Source organism: Equus quagga, chromosome 5 (genome assembly GCF_021613505.1).
Source record: "Equus quagga isolate Etosha38 chromosome 5, UCLA_HA_Equagga_1.0, whole genome shotgun sequence".
Taxonomy (NCBI): Eukaryota; Metazoa; Chordata; class Mammalia; order Perissodactyla; family Equidae; genus Equus; species Equus quagga.
In genome coordinates this window covers 55086201-55105650 of record NC_060271.1, presented here as the reverse complement: position 1 = coordinate 55105650, position 19450 = coordinate 55086201, and the positions used below count along the sequence as shown (strand labels likewise).

The 19450-nt window shown below is 43.5% G+C and overlaps 1 protein-coding gene across 1 annotated transcript in view; it reads left to right on the top strand.

The window, feature by feature from the left end:
• Positions 1-19450, top strand: part of SLC9A2 (solute carrier family 9 member A2) — a 90113-nt gene that overhangs the window by 45828 nt on the left and 24835 nt on the right. Inside the window, exons 4-5 of the mRNA XM_046662276.1 lie at positions 10802-11019; positions 11502-11704. Coding sequence (XP_046518232.1) covers positions 10802-11019; positions 11502-11704 — 421 coding nt within the window. The remainder of the gene's footprint in view (positions 1-10801; positions 11020-11501; positions 11705-19450) is intronic.

Genomic DNA, 19450 nt, shown 5'->3' with positions numbered 1-19450 from the left:
TGGCTTTGAGTATTTTGTATTTTTCACCAACTAAAATTGTAATATTCAGTGTTCAAACAAGAATAGTTTCATGCCTCATCTTCTTAGAGATAAAACATTATTTTAACCTGTGTTTTTGTCTGTATTTGCTCTGCAGACTAACTGAAAAAAACCAATAGAGCCTTTATATTGCAGTCTGTATGGGGAATTTAATTTATACGGCCTGTGAATTCTCAATTACTCGAGTCATATATGATTCAGTTAGCTTGTAATTAAGTACTTTAAGGTATGTTAAGAATTAGGAAACAGCATATGGAATATTTCATAGTAGTTCTTAAAAAAGTAGTCTAAAGATTTAAAATAGCTATCATAATAGATGCCACCGTGAAGGCGTTTCATTTTGTGGAATCCATTTTACAGATTTCTTTTTAAGAGCAAATGATATAATTTGGGGCCTTCCTCACCAAAGGTTTGTGGTAGCTTCTCAGGTTTGTCATTCCAGGCAGCTTTATTCTAGATAGTCTCAAAATATACTTGATTTCTTTTTTTTTTGGTTTTTTTTTTTAAGATTGGCCCTGAGCTAACATCTGTTGCCAATCTTCTTTTTTTTTTTTCCTTCTCCCCAAAGGCCCCCAGTACACAGTTGGATATTCTAGTTGTGACTGCCTCTGGTTGTGGTATGTGGGACCCTGCCTCAGTGTGGCCTGATGAGCGGTGCCATGTCCACGCCCAGGATCCGAACGGGTAGAACCCTGGGCCGCCAAAGCAGAGCACGCGAACTTAACCACTGGGCCACAGGGCCGGCCTCCAGATACTTGATTTTTGATGGAGGCGAAAAACCAAACCAAACCAAACAGAAACCTCTAAGTAAAATTAGATATTCCATTGTTGAAGATTATCGTGGGTAGATTTTTAAAGCTACTCAGTCTCCGAACGTGTTTCTGAGTCTCTTCTTGGGTTTATCAGCTTGAACTAAAGGAATAATCCTTTTAGTTTAAGTGAAACAGCAAACAGAAAAGTTAATTTTCTAGGAAGCATGGATACAGTGTATAATAAATCTAATAAATGCTGTATTTGACCGGCTTATCAAAATCAATTCATTACATTCTCAGAATGACATTTAGCTAAAAGACAGAGAATATCAGCGTTGTTTTTCTTGTTCTTGAGGACTCCTTGTGGTAGAGATCTTCTCAGTTAGTGTATATAATAGAGTAGATTTTAGGGGTGGGTTGGGAATTCCTGGGCAGGAAAATATTTGGTGTTTGCCTGCTAAATTTAAATTACACAAAACTTTAATAGTTTGCTCCTGGGTCAAGAACTGATTCCCCGAGATCTATGTCAAGAACGGAGATTGTGGCATAATTGAATAATACTGGTTCTGTCGTCACTGCTCTTTTGACTGTTTCTTGACTACTCTTTGTGTTTATATAAAACGATTATATTGTTGATGGCCTATGCTTCAGATATATTGTGGAAGATGACTTGATGATCAAATCGTCAGTAGATTACTCTTGGTCCAGCGCTTACTATTTTAAGCGGCATTTTCCTCTCTTAGACTCTCAGGTATGAGCGAGTTGCAATAGTAAGGCTAAAATTATTTGCTAGTAATGTGTAGGCCTAAATGTAAAACAAGATTATAAATCAGAAATGTCAATATTGTATAATTGCTGAGAAAAAATGACCTTTTCTGTTTTAATGAAATTTTTTTCAGAAAACTGATACTGAAATGAAGTGTATAGTCACCACCCGGCTAGTACTTCTGAGTATGACACCTTTGGACACATGGCTAAAATCCATTTTCCATTCCTTTCGTGAGGGTGTTCGAACAAGGAATTCACCTGCAGGGGTCGAGGCTTGCTCTTCTGAGAACAGGATGGGTGCTCTGAGGCAAACCTGTAACGACTTGGCCTTGATTTAACAGATCTTTGCGTACATCTCAGCAGGTCTCTGTGGAGGAGAGGAGGCCAGCCTCCCAGGAACCCAGAGACTTCCGCTGTTGGTTTCCTTGGCAAGAAGAGGCTGTGAGCGGCTCCTCTTGATACCATAGTGTGTTCTCTTAGTGTACTCTCTCTTTCTGCTGCCAGTTTTTCCTTACCTCAGTCAAACCTGAGGTCTGACCTTTTCAGTGTTACCAGGGGAGCTGGCCAAGTGGCCAAGATTCTATTTTCGCATGTGTTCTCACAGTTAATCTCTGATTATTTGAGACAGCTTGAGTCTCTGGGGGTCCTTGTACCCAGGAGCCCAGCTTAAAGCGTAGAGAGAGGCTCTGTGTTAGTAAGGGAAGCCCACATCAAACCACATTACGCTATAAAGGGGAATTTGTTGGCTCATATAAATAAATACTTGTAGATTTGGCCTTGGGGTGATGAGGCCAGGGGCATCCATGTCACCAGGATCATCTTTCTCTCTCAACTTTGTCTTCCTCCGTGTGATGACTTCCTTAGGCCAGCCATCTCTAAAACATCAAACAAAGGTCACAGGCAAATTGGGGTTTATATCTCTGTAACCTTGTTGCTATAAAGAGAAATCCACTCTGCCAGCTGTTGTTGAAAGAAGAGTCAAAGGAAGGACTGTGATTGGTCCAGGTATTTGGAGAACTGTGATTGGCTCAGACTGTGTCACATGACCAGCCCTGTGGTATGAGAAGTAGGGTCTGTTACCAGAAGGCAGTGAACTTAGGCTCACTGGAGTGAGACTGCCGTCCCAATCTGTCTTGACTGCAAGTTACCAAGGAAAACTCAGTCCTTTATAGTAAAGTATATGGGGGTGGGACTGGTGAGGCCTGAGTTGAAGCCTCAATGATGAAGACAAGGGCATTCTGGGTAGAAGAAGTGTAGCTCCAAGAAGAAATGCTCTGCTCCATCCAAGGAACTGAGCTCTAGGGTGGTGAGAACAGCAGCTGCCTAGTCTTGACCTGTTTGGTTCTGTAGGCAGTCAGGAGCCTTTGGACACTGTAAGCCGAGAGGTGACACAATTCATTTCTGTTTTGTGGTGAATACGTGATTAGTGTGCTTCTGAAACCTTTTTACACCATCACACATAAAAAGGATGATATTTTAATAGTTTACTCTGGGGTGAAAAATATTTACTCTAGGGTAAAAGCTGGAGGTCCTGGCCTCGGGCTCACTGGACGCCCCAGGGCTGAGGGGTCGCTGTCCGGGTTGGAGGGTAGGGAAGAGCTGCTGGCAGCAGGGACAAGGGGCCTCCGTGGAGACTCGGGCAAGAAAAACGGATGTGTGAAGGCACCTGCATGCTAGTCTAGGCAAGAGGAGATGGGAGCCTACAGCCAGAACTGAGTAATGTCTCAAGAGGGAGAGAAGGGCAGGTGAATAGCCGGCAAAATGTAGTGAAACCCACCAGAGTCCTCAAATTTCACATTAGTCCTTATTTTCACTCTCCAATAAAGTTGTAAATAAAATGATTAAAGTTTCAGCTCTTTTTCTCATTCATTCTTCCTCCTCTGAACCTTCTGCCTGTACTCCCACTTGCTTTCCTCAAACTCAATGTATTTAGGAATCACCTGGAAGGGTTGTCCCATATACAGAATCCCAGGTCCCCACCAGAGATTCTGATTCCATAGGTCTAAGATAGGGTGCAGGCATTTGTGTTTTTCCAAGGATTTCTCATAATTATGTAGTTCACAAGCCTTACCCTTAAAAATACTGCTCTGATATTTGTGCTGGGAGCAGTAAGAACTTCTGGAATGCAGCGACTCTTACTGATGTTGCCTGTGCTCATGTCGAGTCCTGAAAATACGCTGGACATTCTTCAGCGTAGTGTTGTCTCATGGCCGTTTCTCATACCCAGGTCCCTCCCGCAGCCCACCCCCAGCACAAGGAGTTCTCCAGCTGGAAAACGTTAATTCCATCGTCATGATCTTGGTCTGGTGTTTCTGCCTCTGGGGCCTTTGTCAACACTCCCCAACTAGAGTCAGTGGGCTCCATGGGTCCCTTAGTGCCTTGCATTTCATTGCACTTTTGACAGTGAATTTTGATCCTTTATGTGGTCTCTCCACAAAACCGTGACTGCTTTAGGTGCCAGTACGTGATCTATAAAGAGTAGTTGAATTGAATTGAAAGCTTATAAGGAGAACAAACCAAAAGATGTGGAAAATCCATGAATGGGCAAGACCACATGAATAATCAAGCATCTATAATAGTTTGAATTTACTTTATTTCATTTTTGATATCTTAAGAAAAGTTGTTCGGTTTTTATGCGTGGATCCTCCTTTGAAAAACAGTTTCGTTTCCATTTTCTCATATGTCAAACTTACTCTTTTGATTGTCAGGTTTCTGGGAAGAGGCAATCCGTTATATGGTAAATTCATCCCCTGGAATAATTAATTTACCTCACATGAATGAGTACTTTATTCTGAGAACACGCAGTGTACCCTGAGTCACCACAAGACCTGGCTTTAATCAGCACAGAGAAAGCTTTTTAATTGTTCTTTGTCCTTGCTAGGGCTTGACGCTGATTAGTGGAAGATGCTTTCATATTGGGCAAAGTCTTTATTGAGAATATACAACTAGTATTTGGGCTGTATTTTCCTGCAATGAATGAATGAAAGTGAAAGAATTTTACAACGTTCTTTCTATCAGTTTAAGTTTAATTCTAAGCAGTTCAGATTACAGAAAAAGTCTCTTAACGTGGGATTAGAGATTAAATTGACCACTCTTTAAAAAGATAAAAACACTTGTATTTATAAACTGAATTAATAGAGGCATGGCTTCACATAGGTATGTAAACACGGACAGGATGGATATATTTTTCATCTTCACAACCAGACATCTGCCTTCACCACTGCCTTCTCTGTGCATACCTCGTCTTTTTGGTTCTAGAGAGCATGACCGTCTGGATGAAGGGCTTTGGGTCTTCATTAACCCAGACTCAGCCAGCATTCGTTCAACATGCTCGGTGCCACTGTATGCAGGGAGCCGTGCTAAGCTTGGGTGAATGCTAGCCCCTCTCCTCTCACAGCATACATCCTGATGGAAAGGAAATGAGCATCCATAGAAGGCAGGCTTCATTGACAGCCAGAACGCAGCCATGGAGTACTCTAGAAAAAAGTATTTGTTGGCATTTTCTATTCACAAAATAGTCAGATGACAGATCATCTAAATAGAACTGTTTTTCCCCCTTAAGATTCTGTTGAGATACTATTAGCTGGGCTGAATGTTTTCTATTTGTATCTGAATTTAGGGTAACATAATGATGAAGAAAACATCAAGTGCTGACGAATGTAAAAACCACTAATTATAGTGCTTTAGCTTCTCCATCTCTAAATTGATGATAATCACTATACATGTATGTTAAAATATAACGTGAGGCAAGATAATAACAAAGCAGAATGCACCAGTGAATTCTATACGTATGGTACCTCTATGTGGTCCCCTGGAATGGAACCTAGCACCTAATATGGACGTGTTTTGGAATGTTATATGGGTCAGATGCTGCAATGGATTTTGAAAACAAAATGACAAACTATTGCGGGAAACAAATTTACTCCGACCTCTAGGTTCATGTCTCTCCAAATCTATCTACCACATGTCCTTCAGAGTTCTCTTTCTAAAACACAGATCTGTCCATACCCCCACTATTCCTGTTAACAGTTCACCATGTCATTGATTCAAAACACATTAATGACCTTCCAGACACTATGCTAAGCATTGATGACACTTTTTTGTTTTCCTCATGAAGCTTCCAGTCGGGCTGGGGAAATAGATATTAACTATATATGATCAAAGATATAATCTCTCATTTTTCCCTCTAGCCTATAGAATAAAATTTAACCTCCTAAGCATAACATACAACAGTGTCATTTGTCATTATCTGGCCCCTAACTTCTTTTGTCCTCATCTCTTAACATTATCATTCCCTTCTCTCCAGCTAACAGAATCATTCTGCCATTGCCTGAATGTGCCATCCTGTTTATTTCTTTCATGCCTTTGCGCATGGCTCTTCTTTTCCTTGACTTACTTCCCTCTTCTTCTTCCTGCATGGTGAGCTCTTCACTTATCCATAAAGATTTTGCTCAAAAGGCCCCTTTTTTTGTGGCAGAAGTAGTGATTCCCTTTCTTGCACTCCCAAAGCATCGTTTTCATTCCCCGTTTAGAGCACTTGCAGAGTTGTGTTACAATGATCTCTTCGTGACTCTTTCTCCTCTTAGACTGTGAACTCTTGAAATAAGAAGCTGCATTTTATTTGCTTGCATCTTCCTAGATCCTAGCACAGAACTTGACCCAGAGTAGATGCTAAGAAAATGTTGGTTGCTATTAAATTGTTATTCCCAGTCATATTAACTGAATATGATGATTAGGGAAGAGAGACATGCATGGAAAGGGAGAAAAAAAGATGATTCAATGACACAAACTAATAAAAGTAAGGTCACACTGAGACTACTAAAGGCTGATAGTTTTATGTTGGAAGGAACTTTAGAATTAAGAAATTCAACTAGAATCTTCTAAAATGTAATGAGTCTGTTTAGGTTATTGTTTTCGTTGGGTATTATCATATTGATGTTTAGAATGAGGATGAGAGGCTGTGGACATCAGGCGTGAAATCTTCATTTGTTTGCATGATGATGGAGGAAGAAAGCTCACCTCTCTGTAATGTGCAGTGCTGCTGTGATGGGATGTGGCCTCGTACCCAAGGACCCTCCTGGCCACATACTCCAAATCCAGGGAGGCTGAGGACAGTCAGGCACCAGCCTGCACCATTCCCCAGCTCTGTAAGTTTCTTGTGCTTCTTTTAGGAAACTGAAGGAGACTCAAATTTATGGTGATAGTTAAGACCGTCAGATGTAGTCATGATCTACGAAGGGAACAGAGAAGGTTTTGTCCTTCTCAATTCCTGACAGGTGTGCACCTCCCTAATCGGAGGGAGACTAGCGCCTTTCTAGTTTTGTGAACTTGTGATGTTGTTGAAGTGAGGTGCCTTGCCTTCAGGTCAGAGTCACACAGCAAAATACCTCTTTGCAATGAAAACACCTCCTGGCTTTTGCTTGAGAGGCCACATGTGTTAAACTGTACAGGACAGATCAGAACGGGACAATGGGACATTTGGAACATCTGTCCCCAGCCCGTAGGGTACATCAATGTCACAGTCATGCTCTCACTTCCTAAACGGGGCCCTGCCAGGCGCCGGGGCCTCCCGTACCCACCGAGGGCGCTCTTCCCTCAGGTATCTCACATGTGCTGGTAGGAAATGCCTTCCGTTACAGCGCAGGGCCCGCCCGAAGCTGCGAGCAATCACTCCTGGGGTCGTGTTTCGGATACAAAGCAACAGAAATTGATCCCGTAGACATTCATGTAAAATTCATTTAGTTTTTGTTCCCACACCAAAGCTATATTTTTCAGTCATTTCTGAATAGAAATTTTTGTTAAATGGCTCATGTGGTGAATGGAAGATGGCTTTTTGCCTGTATGCTTTGCATCTCACCCGGTGACTGAAGTGAACACTGTCTCAGGGGGAAATGTTTGGCATGTTCACAAAAATGATACTCTCCAGCCTTTTAAAAATCACTTCTTTGGTTGATAAACCAAAAAATCCAAAGCCAAGAGGGAGAGAGGGAAATAGATTCATATGAGAAATGTAGGGATTTCACCTCTATATTTGTTTTATTTTCAAAAATAAAAGTGATTGGAAAAAGCTGGGTGGAGGGTACCATGGTGTTTGCCATTCTCCACATTTGTCTCAAAGCTTTAATGCTTTATAATAAAAAGATTTTTGAGCATCTTTTCCATAGGATTAGAGAATTTCAGGAAGTAATATGGCTATTATAAATTGTTTTTGTTACAGATTTTCAACTTGGCACCATTTAAGAAAGGCTCATTAGTTTGTGTTACCGTGTATATGTCTTTTCTTTATAAAACTTATTATAGTTCAGATTCTTAATCAGTTTAATCTGGCTTTTGCCCTCAGTGCTTTGTATTGTGCAAATCTTACTTTGTAAAGACTGGTTAAAGAAAAATTAAACCAAAATATAAAAGATGAAGATGTTCAGAAATGTAGTTAATGAATGGTTTCCATCCAGGTGGGGGCTGGCGAGATGGCCTGTGTGGGCTCGCTCAGAGCAATGCCACTCTCCACTCTGTTCTCCCCAGCTCTAGTGCCTGCTAGTGGAGATGCCACTATTTCATGTCAAATCAGTGTGACAGAGCTCCCACTAGCTTCTGTCACCAAGCACATGTGAGCAGCTCTGGCCACAATCATTTGGGGACAAGCACTTGGTTGTGGCCACCACACAAGGGAGATAAATGCCAGCACCAGTGTGGTTGGCTGAATAATGGCCCTCAAAGATCCCAATCCCCAGAACCTGCAAATCTGTTCCCTTACATGATAAAAGGGATGTAGCCAGGGTCGTTAAGTTAGGGTCTTGAGAGGGGAGGTGGCAGGGTCATCCAGGTGGGCTTGATGAAATCACAAGGATCCTCTGGAGAGGGAGGCAGAGTCAGAGAAGGAGATGTGGCCAGGGAGGCAGAGATTGGCATGATGCGAGCACAAGCCAAGAAATGTAAGCAGCCTCGAGAAACTAGAAGAGGCAAGGAACAGGTTCTCCCCAGAGCCTCCAGAAGGAATACAACCCTATTAGCACCTTGATTTTAGCCCCAAATCAAGAAGAAAGTGAAAGTGATTTTGAATTTCTGACCTCTGAAAGTGTACGATGATAAATTTGTGTTGTTGTAAACCACTCAGTTCTTGCTAATTTCTTACAGAAGCTGAAGGAAACTCATACAAACAGGCTTGTGCTGGAGAAAGGGCTTGGCAGGGGATTAAGACCTCTCTCTCACCAGAGATAATCGGGTTCACTGAGAGTTTGGGAAGGGCAGGGTTTAAGTCCTCAACAGTGCTGGCTTTGAGTCAGATTGCCTGGGTTAAAATCCTGGCGCCATCATTTATGAGCACTGTCATCTTGAGTGAGTGGACCCCTGTCTGCCTTTGTTCTCTCGTCTGTAAAATGGAAGGGTAGCAGAGCCTGCCTCAGAGGCTTGTTATGAGGTTGAACTGACATAATCCACGCAAAGTGTTTGCACAGTACATGCACAGAGTAGAGGTGCTGTAAACGTTGACTGTTACTGCCTCCGCCCTCAGCTATTCAAAGGCTTTGCTGTGTGCTTGTGGCTGCTGAATTGTATTAGCCCATTTAATAAGGCACTCTTTCTTTTGGGAACCACATGAATTATGCATTCTTATATAAATCTAAAGGAAATACCCGCTCATTCTGGGGACAGTGACATTGTGGCTAAATGCATGGTCCTTGGGTTGGTGAGATTTTAATTTTGTTTTAATAGGGGCACAAAAATAAATATACACATTTTCTATGTAAGGAATAGGTCTATTCATGGTGGTCAAATGTGTTCCTGGTTACCTGTTTAGACCTTAACTCAGGGAGCCTTTAGGTTGCATTCTTCTGCCTATCCTTGTGCTCACAGTAGGGGGTTTTCGTGAAACATCAGGAATCTCAGGGTAAGATAGTCTTCTTTACCCTGAGACTGCCTTACCTGCAGCCACCCTTAGTGGTTGGAGGCAGCAGGAGGAGTGCTCTCAGAAACATTGTAGTCCTAGCCTGATGAGAATGTGGAAGAGTTCCTAGATGGTGACCTATACTTGGTTTATGGCATGGTTGTCACTCAGTGGAGGGCATGAGGCTCACTCGCATTCTGTCTTTCTGTGTCATCCTATAGCACCTTCTGATAATGAAGTCCTTTTGGTACCTTGCAGTAACTGTGTCTCTTTTAGTGGAACCTAGTATGAGCTATCACCCAGCTCATACTAAATTTCCCTCTGTGGGTGGCATTTGAGTTGGTCAAGGGTAGCATTCCAGACAGAGAGGAGTGTCTGTGTGCAATGAGGCAGGAAGACAGCAAAGAGCAGGGCACGTTTGGGCCATTACAGACAGTCGAGGCACATGGTGTGTGCGGGCTGAAGAGAGGGTAGGATGTGAAGCTGGATTATCCACTGAGGGAAGAGTGTGAAGTGCTTCAGGTGTCCAACTTCGGAGTGTGGACTTGATCTTAGAGCCCTTCCTTCACAGAGTGTGCACAGGTGCTGTATTACAGTAGATCTCATGGGAGGGGAAAGCGAGAGCTCTGTGGTTCCAGAGTTTGGGAAACACTGGGGAAAACAAGCAAGAGAGTTTCTTTCCTCTAGGAGTTCTCAGAGCCTCCCAATTCATTTTGAATTTCCCAGAAGTAGATACTATAGAAATGATACCCAGAACTAAGGCATTGGGATAAAAAAAGAGTGAATGGGTCCAAGATATTCGAGGTGAGGGATCAAAAACAATTGGTGACCAATTAGACGGTGATGGAGGGGGGACACTGAGGAGACGTGGCAGGGAGGAGAAGTCCAGCGCCACCACAGTTTGAAGTTTAAGATTTTAGGCAATAGCTTGGCATTTTAGGCTATAGAGGAATAGAGAATATGGAAGTGGTTTCATAGGCAGATAATGGGTTTTAAAATTATTATGTATTTGTTTTATTTGTGTTGCTGAGAGCATAGCTGATGGTGCCGATGTCCACAGATTTTTGAGAATGTGGCTCTGCGGTAAGAAGAGCTGAGGGGGACTAAAAAGCTGGGTGGAGCCTGCTCTCTAGTTCTGGGTGGAACTACTTGAATAGTTTAAGCCATGGGTATTGATGAAGAACTCCAGAAATAGTAGGGTTTCTAAGGATGCAAATGACATTCGCTTGTAAAAAATCAATCAATCATGTTGTAATCCTGGACAGAGGGTAGAGCCGTAATTTAGCTCTTAAGTGCTGACTCTGATATTCTGATTAGGATCATTGTCATGTTTAAATAGAAGCTGTATCCCTTCTTGCAGAATCACTGCATGTGCAATGACTATGAATAAGTACGTGGAAGAAAATGTATCTCAAAAATCCTACACCACCATCAAGTATTTCATGAAGATGCTGAGCAGTGTCAGCGAGACCCTGATCTTCATCTTCATGGGCGTGTCCACCGTTGGGAAGAACCACGAGTGGAACTGGGCCTTCGTCTGCTTCACCCTGGCCTTCTGTCTGATCTGGCGAGCACTGGGTAACGAGTTTATTTCCCAAGGAAACATTCAGCACCGCTCAGTAAACGATGCGGCTTGTTTCTCGTCCTTCCCCTTTGCTGCGGCTGCTTCCTCTTCTTCGTCTTCTTTGTTTCTTCTTCTTCCTGATCTCCTTCTTCCTCCTCCTCCTCCTCGTCTTCCTTAACTTGTTCTTCCTCTTCTCCTCTTTCTCCTCCTCTCCCCCACTTCCTGGTGTCTTCTTTCCTTCCCTGAGTATCTTCATGCTTTTGCTACAAATCAAATTAACCTCTCTTGGCTTCTGTGATTCCACATTTTCACCCACTATCCTGGAACAACAAAGGCCCAGGGGCTGGTAATACTAGTAAGGCAGGGGAGAAGGGAAAAGATCTTGGGGGCTCTTCTTAAAGACTTTGCCCTGTCACAGAGGAATTTTGAACGAGTCTCCGTGTTTTCATGTTCTGGCCTCACAGTCTGTTCTCTTTGGTTTTGTTTTTCTTCTCAGGTGTCTTTGTCTTGACTCAGGTCATTAATTGGTTCCGGACAATTCCCTTGACCTTCAAGGATCAGTTCATCATTGCCTACGGAGGGCTGCGAGGTGCCATCTGCTTTGCGCTGGTGTTTCTCCTTCCTGCTGCCGTGTTTCCTCGTAAAAAGCTGTTCATTACGGCTGCGATTGTAGTCATTTTCTTTACTGTCTTCATCCTGGTGAGTAGAGGTCTTCTGCCAGCAGAGTCTCTCCCTTTCCAGGAGGAAACAAGATCTTTCAGACTATCTCAGTGAATTCCTTTTAAAGGATGCAGCATCGCAAAGGTGTGTTGAAGCTTTGGTAGTTATGATATTAGGGAAAATGGCATTTCCTCATGTCACTAGATTGTGCAGGGGCCTAAGAGGGTCCAATTTGGCCACCTGACCTACATAGAGGAATTATTATTTAAGGAAACTCAGCTAAGTGATCTAAGCTTAGCACCGGAAACTTACAAACTGTGATTGCTAATCCTTGTCATTTGTCCTACTCTCTGACCTAGTGAATGTACTCATTAGATGCTAGTTGTGTGATGACCTTCCAACAGCTCATTGACATGAATGGATGCTTAGCAGTGTGTGCCTTGGCACGGTGGGATGAGTGAATACAAGTTTAATATTGGGAGGCAGAAAGTGTGGTAGGAAGAACGTGGGTCTGTGTCAGGATCCCGACTTTGCAGGTTAATCGATCTCTTTAAGTTAATAAGCCAGCCCTTGGGAGATTCCATTTTGCAGATATTGATTTAGTAAATATGTATTGGACTCCTGCTGTGCACCAGACAGGGCTCTGGGAGCTTAGGATCCAAAACACAGAAGTAACCCCGTTCCTGCAAAGCTCACATCTCAGGGGGGAAGGCAGACGCCAGACAGTAAACATAATAAGTAAGTAAATGATAGCATATGGTAGGGGTGAACGGTGCTGTACAGTAAGGGGTGGGGGCTCAGGCATGGTGAGGGTGGAGTAGTGAGAGGGGGTTACAAGTGTAAATAGAGTTGTCATGGAAGACAACAATGAAAAAATGACATTTGAGCAAAGGCTTGTGGGAGGTGACGGAATTAGCTAAGCCAAAATCCATTCCAGGCAAATAGGAGGAAAGGGCCCAAGTGTGAAGGCAGTGCGTGCTTGGCTGGTGTGGCTGGAGGGGCGGGAGGGGTGAGGTGAGGGATACTCTAGAGTCCTTGGTCCTGTGGGGTATGCAGGCTGGTGGCAGGACTTTGGCTCTTCTCTAAGTGAAATGGAAGCCATCAGAAGGATTGGTGCAGAAGCGTGATGTGTTTTGACTTACTTCGTAAAAGGATCACCCTGGCCACTGTGAGAAGAGTCTGTTAAGAGGAAGGGGGAGAAGTGGAAAGCAGTGTGGGGTCGATGCAGTCATCAGGCAAGACCAGGTGGTGGCAGTAGAGAGGGTGAGAGCCTCGAATACATTCTGAGGGGGAGCCTGCAGGATTCCCCAATGGGCTGCACGTCGGGTGTGAGGGAAGGAGGGGTCACGGAGGACTCCAGGGCTTTTGGTCTGAGCAGCTGGAACGATGGACTTGCCCTCCAGTGAGAAGGGGGAGGCTGTGGGTGGAGGAGATGGGAGCAGGAGATGGGTGGCTCAGTTTGAGCACACTGGGTTAGGGGTGGCTGTTACACCCACAGCGGGAGGTGATGAAAAGACAGGGTCTGTGAGTCTGGAGGTCGGGAAGGAGCTCAGTCCTCAGCAAACAGCTGGTATTTGAGGCCATGAAACTGGAAGGGATTGCCAAGCAAGTGAAAATACATGTTGAGGAAACCAAAACAGAGGACCAAGAAGTGGGCTCTGGGGCAGCCCAATCTTAAGACATGGGGGAGGAGAGGGGAGCAGCCAAGGGGACTGAGAACGAGGGATGACTGAGGAAGGAGGAAAAGCAGGAGTTTTTTTTTTTAATTTAACAGTCACAGAATGCTTGCTCAGTGCCTGACTCAGGTGTGAGCACCTTTCAAGTTAAGTCATTTAATCCTCCTAACAATTCTCTGGCTTGAAACTCTAGGAGGAGTCACTGTTATTGTTCCCATTTCATAGATGAGGAGACTGAGGTTAAGTACTTTTCCCAAGTTTACACAGTCAGTAGAAGGTGGAGCAGGGAGTCAAAACTAGTTTGGTGTTCACTGTAAGTCAAGCGTCTGGTGGAGTGCCTGGTGCATGGTAAGTACTCAGATTTGTAACTCGTGCTTCTCCTCACTCCTTCTAGTCAATTCTCCAAAAAGCAGTTCATTCATTTATACTCCCAACACCAGGAACATGGGTGGTCCTGTCCAAGGAATCCTGGAGAAGGATGCTTTGGAGACTTTCTCTAAGTTTAGAAATGACCACTTTCTGTCCTCCTGTTTGTCCTCATACCTTTAAAATGCCGGTTCCCATGAGTGATGGCTTCCAGGTGTCAGCACTCGGACAAGGGCTTTCCTATATGCACGATCTCATGTCATCCTTAAAACAAATCTATGAGAAAGAGACCAGTGTTACCCCAGCTAAGGAAACTGAGGCTCAAAGAGAGAAAACAGTTTGTTATAGATATATATACTAGTTTTGGTTCAACCATCCCATGTTGGTTTGAGTTCCCTTCTTATGCTCAGGGAGATGCCTGGGTGTGAGGAGAAGCAAATTTTCTTGTCTTCATCTTGTTTCTGTAGTGTTTATAGGATCTTGTAACAATTCATCCAGTTTGCTACTATCGTGCTTTGCCTGAGGCAAGATTGGGAAGTGAATCGATTTTGCCTTGAGCATTTTAATCTCTCAGGAGCGTCCTAGGGAGGGCACTGTGCTTACGAGGGAAAGTCAGGCAGGGGTGAGTGACTCAGCACCTCTTCCTAGGCTACCCTGTCCTTATGAGCCACAACAAGCCCTGCCAAAGCCTGGTCAGTGCTCTGCACTCCTCTCCATGCTCTCAGAACTTAAGGTGTCACATATGAGTATCAAATACGAAATAGAACCATGTCAATCTAATGCGACTAGGAACTGGGTCACTTGGAGATGACTGTGTCAGCCATTATTATCTACACGAGAGCTTCTCAAATGTCTTCAGTGCAAAACCAAAGCCCCCCCGCCCCCACCGCCAACGTCGTGTACACATGCATTGGTAAAATACAATAAAAATGGCTTATAAGAAAGATGTAATGCAAGAGAGGATATACCAAACGCAAGCTCAAATTTTTTAGTTGTTAGATTCAAGACATAAAATTACATTTCTACAATCAGAACAAACATAGCATAGGAGAAAAGAAAAGTATTACAAAAAATATACTATTGTTCATTGAACGTTTCACTCATAGTGTTTTGGTTTTTTAGAACCATAACTCAACCAAAAGATATAAGTGAATTTTTGATTCCCCTCATTTAAAGCCTACACACCGGCTTTGAGTGGACACCATGTATATCAATATTTGACATTAACAAAGTTTTTAATGTAACAAATTAAAAACAGCAAAGGCAACAAATGAAATAGTTTAGCATGGATTGTCTGTATTTTGTATTGTAAAACTATCAAGTTAACTCTTTGGTGATGGAGATTTTGGGGGGTCAGTATTTGGAGTCTGCGAGCAAACCTCGTGAACAGTCTTCTCCTCTGATTAGGTTGAAGGATCTGCTGGCGGAGCTCACTGTGATGCTTGGGGAGAGGAATTGCTGTAGTTGCTCACCTTCTCCCCTCTCTCCTTCATTGTCATCTGCCCCACCCTTTTGTGTGCAGAGTGGAGACTGAGGGATGTTGCTTGGGTCCTTAACTCTGACCCCTTTCTCTCCCTCTCATTCTCTCACCCACCATTGGCTATTAAGAGATTGTGAACACACACATGCACACGCATGCAAATACACGTATGCTCCCCTCAAAAAGGATCTTTTTTCCAGGACACATCAATAATTTAAAAATTCAGGGGCCAGCCCCGTGGCCGAGTGGTTAAGTTCATGCACTCCACTTTGGCGGCCCAGGGTTTTGCCGGTTTGGATCCTGAGTGCGGACATGGCACCGCTGGTCAGGCCATGCTGAGGCGGTGTCCCACGTGCACCAACTAGCAGGACCCACAACTAAAATATACAACCATGTACTGGAGCGATTTGGGGAGAGCAAGCAGGGTCGGAGGGGTGGGAAGAAGATTGGCAACAGTTGTTAGCTCAGGTGCCAATCTTTAAAAAAAAATTCAGGGAAGAAAGCCTGGAAGGAGATACCTAATGGGTGACAAACATAGTAGAAATAATTAATTATAATTCAGGTGTAAAATTTTGCCTTCTGATTAAGAGCTATACATTCTTCTTCAAATGACAACTTTTATGTTGATGGGCCTATCATTAAACTTTAAAATGGCTTTCCCCCTTATTTCATTATTTCTTATACGATAAGCTCTCCCACCCTGATCCTGTTGAATTAGCACTATCTTCTGAAATAGAATCCCATGTGATGCATGGTTGATTATCAGATACCAAGATTTATAATGAGAATTTTAACATTCTTTGGATCACGTTGATAATTAGAGAAAGTGGCCTCTTAATGAGGCACGTTAACTGTTCCTAGAATACTGTCTTGCTTGTGGAATATAGAATGAGTGAACAGTTCTGATTCCTTGGACGTGTAAATTCATTTTCTTTTAAATAAGATTGGTGATGTTACAGAAAATATAAGCTGTCTCTCTTATTTTAAAATAATACTCAAGATTGGGAGCGAGGTAGAGGCCACTAGTAAAGAACTCAGGCATTGGATTGGAGTAAGGCTGTTCTGGGTTGGTACCCCGGTCCAGCTCCCCAACAGCCTCTGTGAGCCTCAGTTTACTGAGCTGTAACATCTGGATAATGGTTCCTCCCTCCCAGGCAGTAGGGAGGAAATAATGTATGTAAACACAGTACCTGATGCAAGGTTTTAACCTGATGATTTACTGTGTTTTAGAGATAACATTAAGTAAAATGGTACTAGAAGAAAAAAAACCTAACAGCTTTCAATGCACTTTTCTTTGAGAGGAAGAATGATTAGAATACGTTAGTTATTATTTCATTTATCCCTGTGTCAGATAGCAGATCCTCAGAATTCAGGAAATCCACTCAGTGGTCCTCTAGAAGTCCATCAAGTCCTTTGAGTAGCAAGACTGACTGGATTTCGAGAGCCGGCAGTCGCTCTTTGCCTCCGTGGCACAGTAGTGTTGTATCTGCTCTAGCTCATTCTCCAAAATGGGGAGGCACCTGGGATCTTACCCCACTTGCCAGTTAACAAATCAACCTGTTAAATTTTCATGGATGCTTTCAGAAGACACCTGACACCTGGGTCGGAGACAAAGGACTTCATCTTTATTACTCATGGCAAAAGCAGTAGCCAGACCTTCCTGTTGGTTTCTGTCAGTTTTCCATACTCCTTGTCCCGTGGGGTGACATCATGGGCCCATGATGGATGTTTGCATATGTAGTGGGCTGCGTTACAGGAGACAGACCCTGAGCTGGAGGATCTGTCACTCTTTGTCTGGGGCTGATATTGCCTCATCTCTCAAGCTTTTTCATTGCAAACACAGCCTTGAGAAATAGCCTGGGTAAACAGCAGTCAGGGCCTTGCCTTATGGGGTGCCCCTTGTGGGAACGTGTGGGAACACTCAGGACACATGGTAGGGTGGCCTTTCCCAACAATCAAATACACTTTGCTGACTTAGCCTCTCAAACTGAAATGATGATGCCAACTATTTTATAGACATTGTGAGGGCCTTCAAATGTGCTTTAATTTGTTAAATAAATGGTCATTTGTTTTATATATATATATATAATGAAAAATCTCTATATTCAATTAACATAAACCATTACTAGGTAGCATTCCCTGGAATTCAGAAAAATTTATTTTGTTCCTACAATAAATGGCAAGGATTTTTTTAAGATGGAAAAATGGAGGTAAATAATTTAAGATGTGATAAAAAAAAACAATAAATGATAGTTCTATGGGGTTTTGACTGAGCAACTAGGTAACGGAAGGTGAAATTTAATTTTGTACCAGGGGAGTGTTGGGTTTGAAGGATGAGAAATCAGGTGTTTGGTTTTGGACGTGTACATTTCGGACATGTATATTTGCCTATTTGATGTCAAATGGAGATGTTGAATAGGCCAACGTATATATAGGTCAAGAATTTATGGGAGGAGACGGAGGGGAGATATACATTTGAATCTTATCAGTATACACAAGTCAGCCCCGGTGGTCTAGTGGTTAAGATTCAGAGCCCACCACAGCCCGGGTTCGTTTCCCCATCAGACAACCACACCATCCATCTGTCACTTGTCATACAGTGGCAGCTGAGTGTCGCTGTGATGCTGAAAGCTATGCTGCCGGTATTTCAAATACCAGCAGGGTCACCCATGGTGGGCAGGTTTCAGTGGACCTTCCAGACTAAGACAGACTCGGAAGAAGGACCAGAGACCCATTTCCAAAAAAGCTGGCCATGAAAACTCTGTGAAGAGCAGTGGAGCCTTGTCTGATAGAGTGCCGGAAGGTGAGAGGATGGCAGAGACAGACTGAGCAGGGCTCCACTCTGCTGTACACAGGGGCGCTAGGAGTCAGAATGGACTCGATGGCAATAAGAACAACAGCGTATAGATGGTTTTAAAAGCATGAGTCTGGAAGAAACTATTCAGGGAGTGAGTGTAGAAAGAGCATAGTAAAGAGGGCATGCCAATATTTAGAAGTCGAGAAAATGTTGAGGAACTAGCGTTGGAGACTGGAAAAGGTGAAGAATAAAGTGGGAGCAAGATCAGGGGGTCTATGCAGCACTTAAGTGAAGCAAGTGTTAAGGAAGTTGCTAGAAACTGTGACAAATGCGTCGGCAAGGTCAGGTGAGCTAGGGACAGAGAAGGGACTGTGGGATGCAGCACTGGGTGATGAGGGGCCATGTCACCGAGCACTTGCGGCAGATGGTGAGGACGAAACCCCTGTTGATTGGATTCCAGGGAGAAGGATAAGAGAGAAATTGGGGGTGGGAGATCCGGGCAACCCTGTTGAGATCTGATAGAGGAAGGAGGTGGTAGCCAGAGGGAATACGTGCCCAAAAAGGGCTTTTGTTTCTGGTTTTTGCAGATGGGAGCCATAACAGGGTGTCTGAACACTGGTGGTACAGGAGAGAGAGAGACATTGATGACACAGTAAAAGGAAAGCATGGTTTAGGGGAAGAGACAGACATATGACAGCTGGTGACTGTGCAAGATGATAAGTCCTGAAAGAAGGAGAGACAGAGGGGGCTGAGACCACGGAGTGAGGGGTGTGGGCACCCACAGTGGACGCTTTTATGATTCTCCTTCCATTCCCCTATTCCAAAACAAATAGTGTACCGCTGGGCTCATGACCTCTGTGACCGGCTTTGTAATGTGAGAAAAGCCTTGTGGAGGATAGCATAGCAATGATAGTGATATTTTTTAATAAAATAGTTTCTTTAGGTTTTCCTGGAAATTGTCTACTAAGTCAGCAAAGAAATATAAGACAGTTCCTCCCACCTCTTTTTTTTTTTTTTTTTTGCAAAATTTAATGCCAAAGAAAACAAAAGAAGAAATTACTGTCTTCCGAAAGAAGGCTCAGTGTCTGTTCTCATGGCAGTTCTTTGTCCTTCCTCGTGTTACTGAGAGCAGAAGGGTGCAGGCTGGGCAGAAAGTAGAGGTGGAACAAGGTAGAAAAGGAGTCTTCCTGGCTGGCTGTTGCGCGGCGGGGCCTGCTGGTGGCTGAGCCCCTTCCCTCAGGCCTGGCTCCCAGGTGCTCTGTTTATTGTGCCAAAGCGGAATGAATGCTGAAAATTTAACTTGTGTTTTGCAAATATGTTTTTCAGTGGTTTGATGGAAAACTAAGGGGTTTCTTTATATTTTTGACCTATGTAGATGGTAACAAGCTGTTTTCTAAGCCTTATCAGGTTTCTCCCCAGGTGACCTAAATTAGGAATTTTCCAACGTGGTAAAATAAGGTGACTTC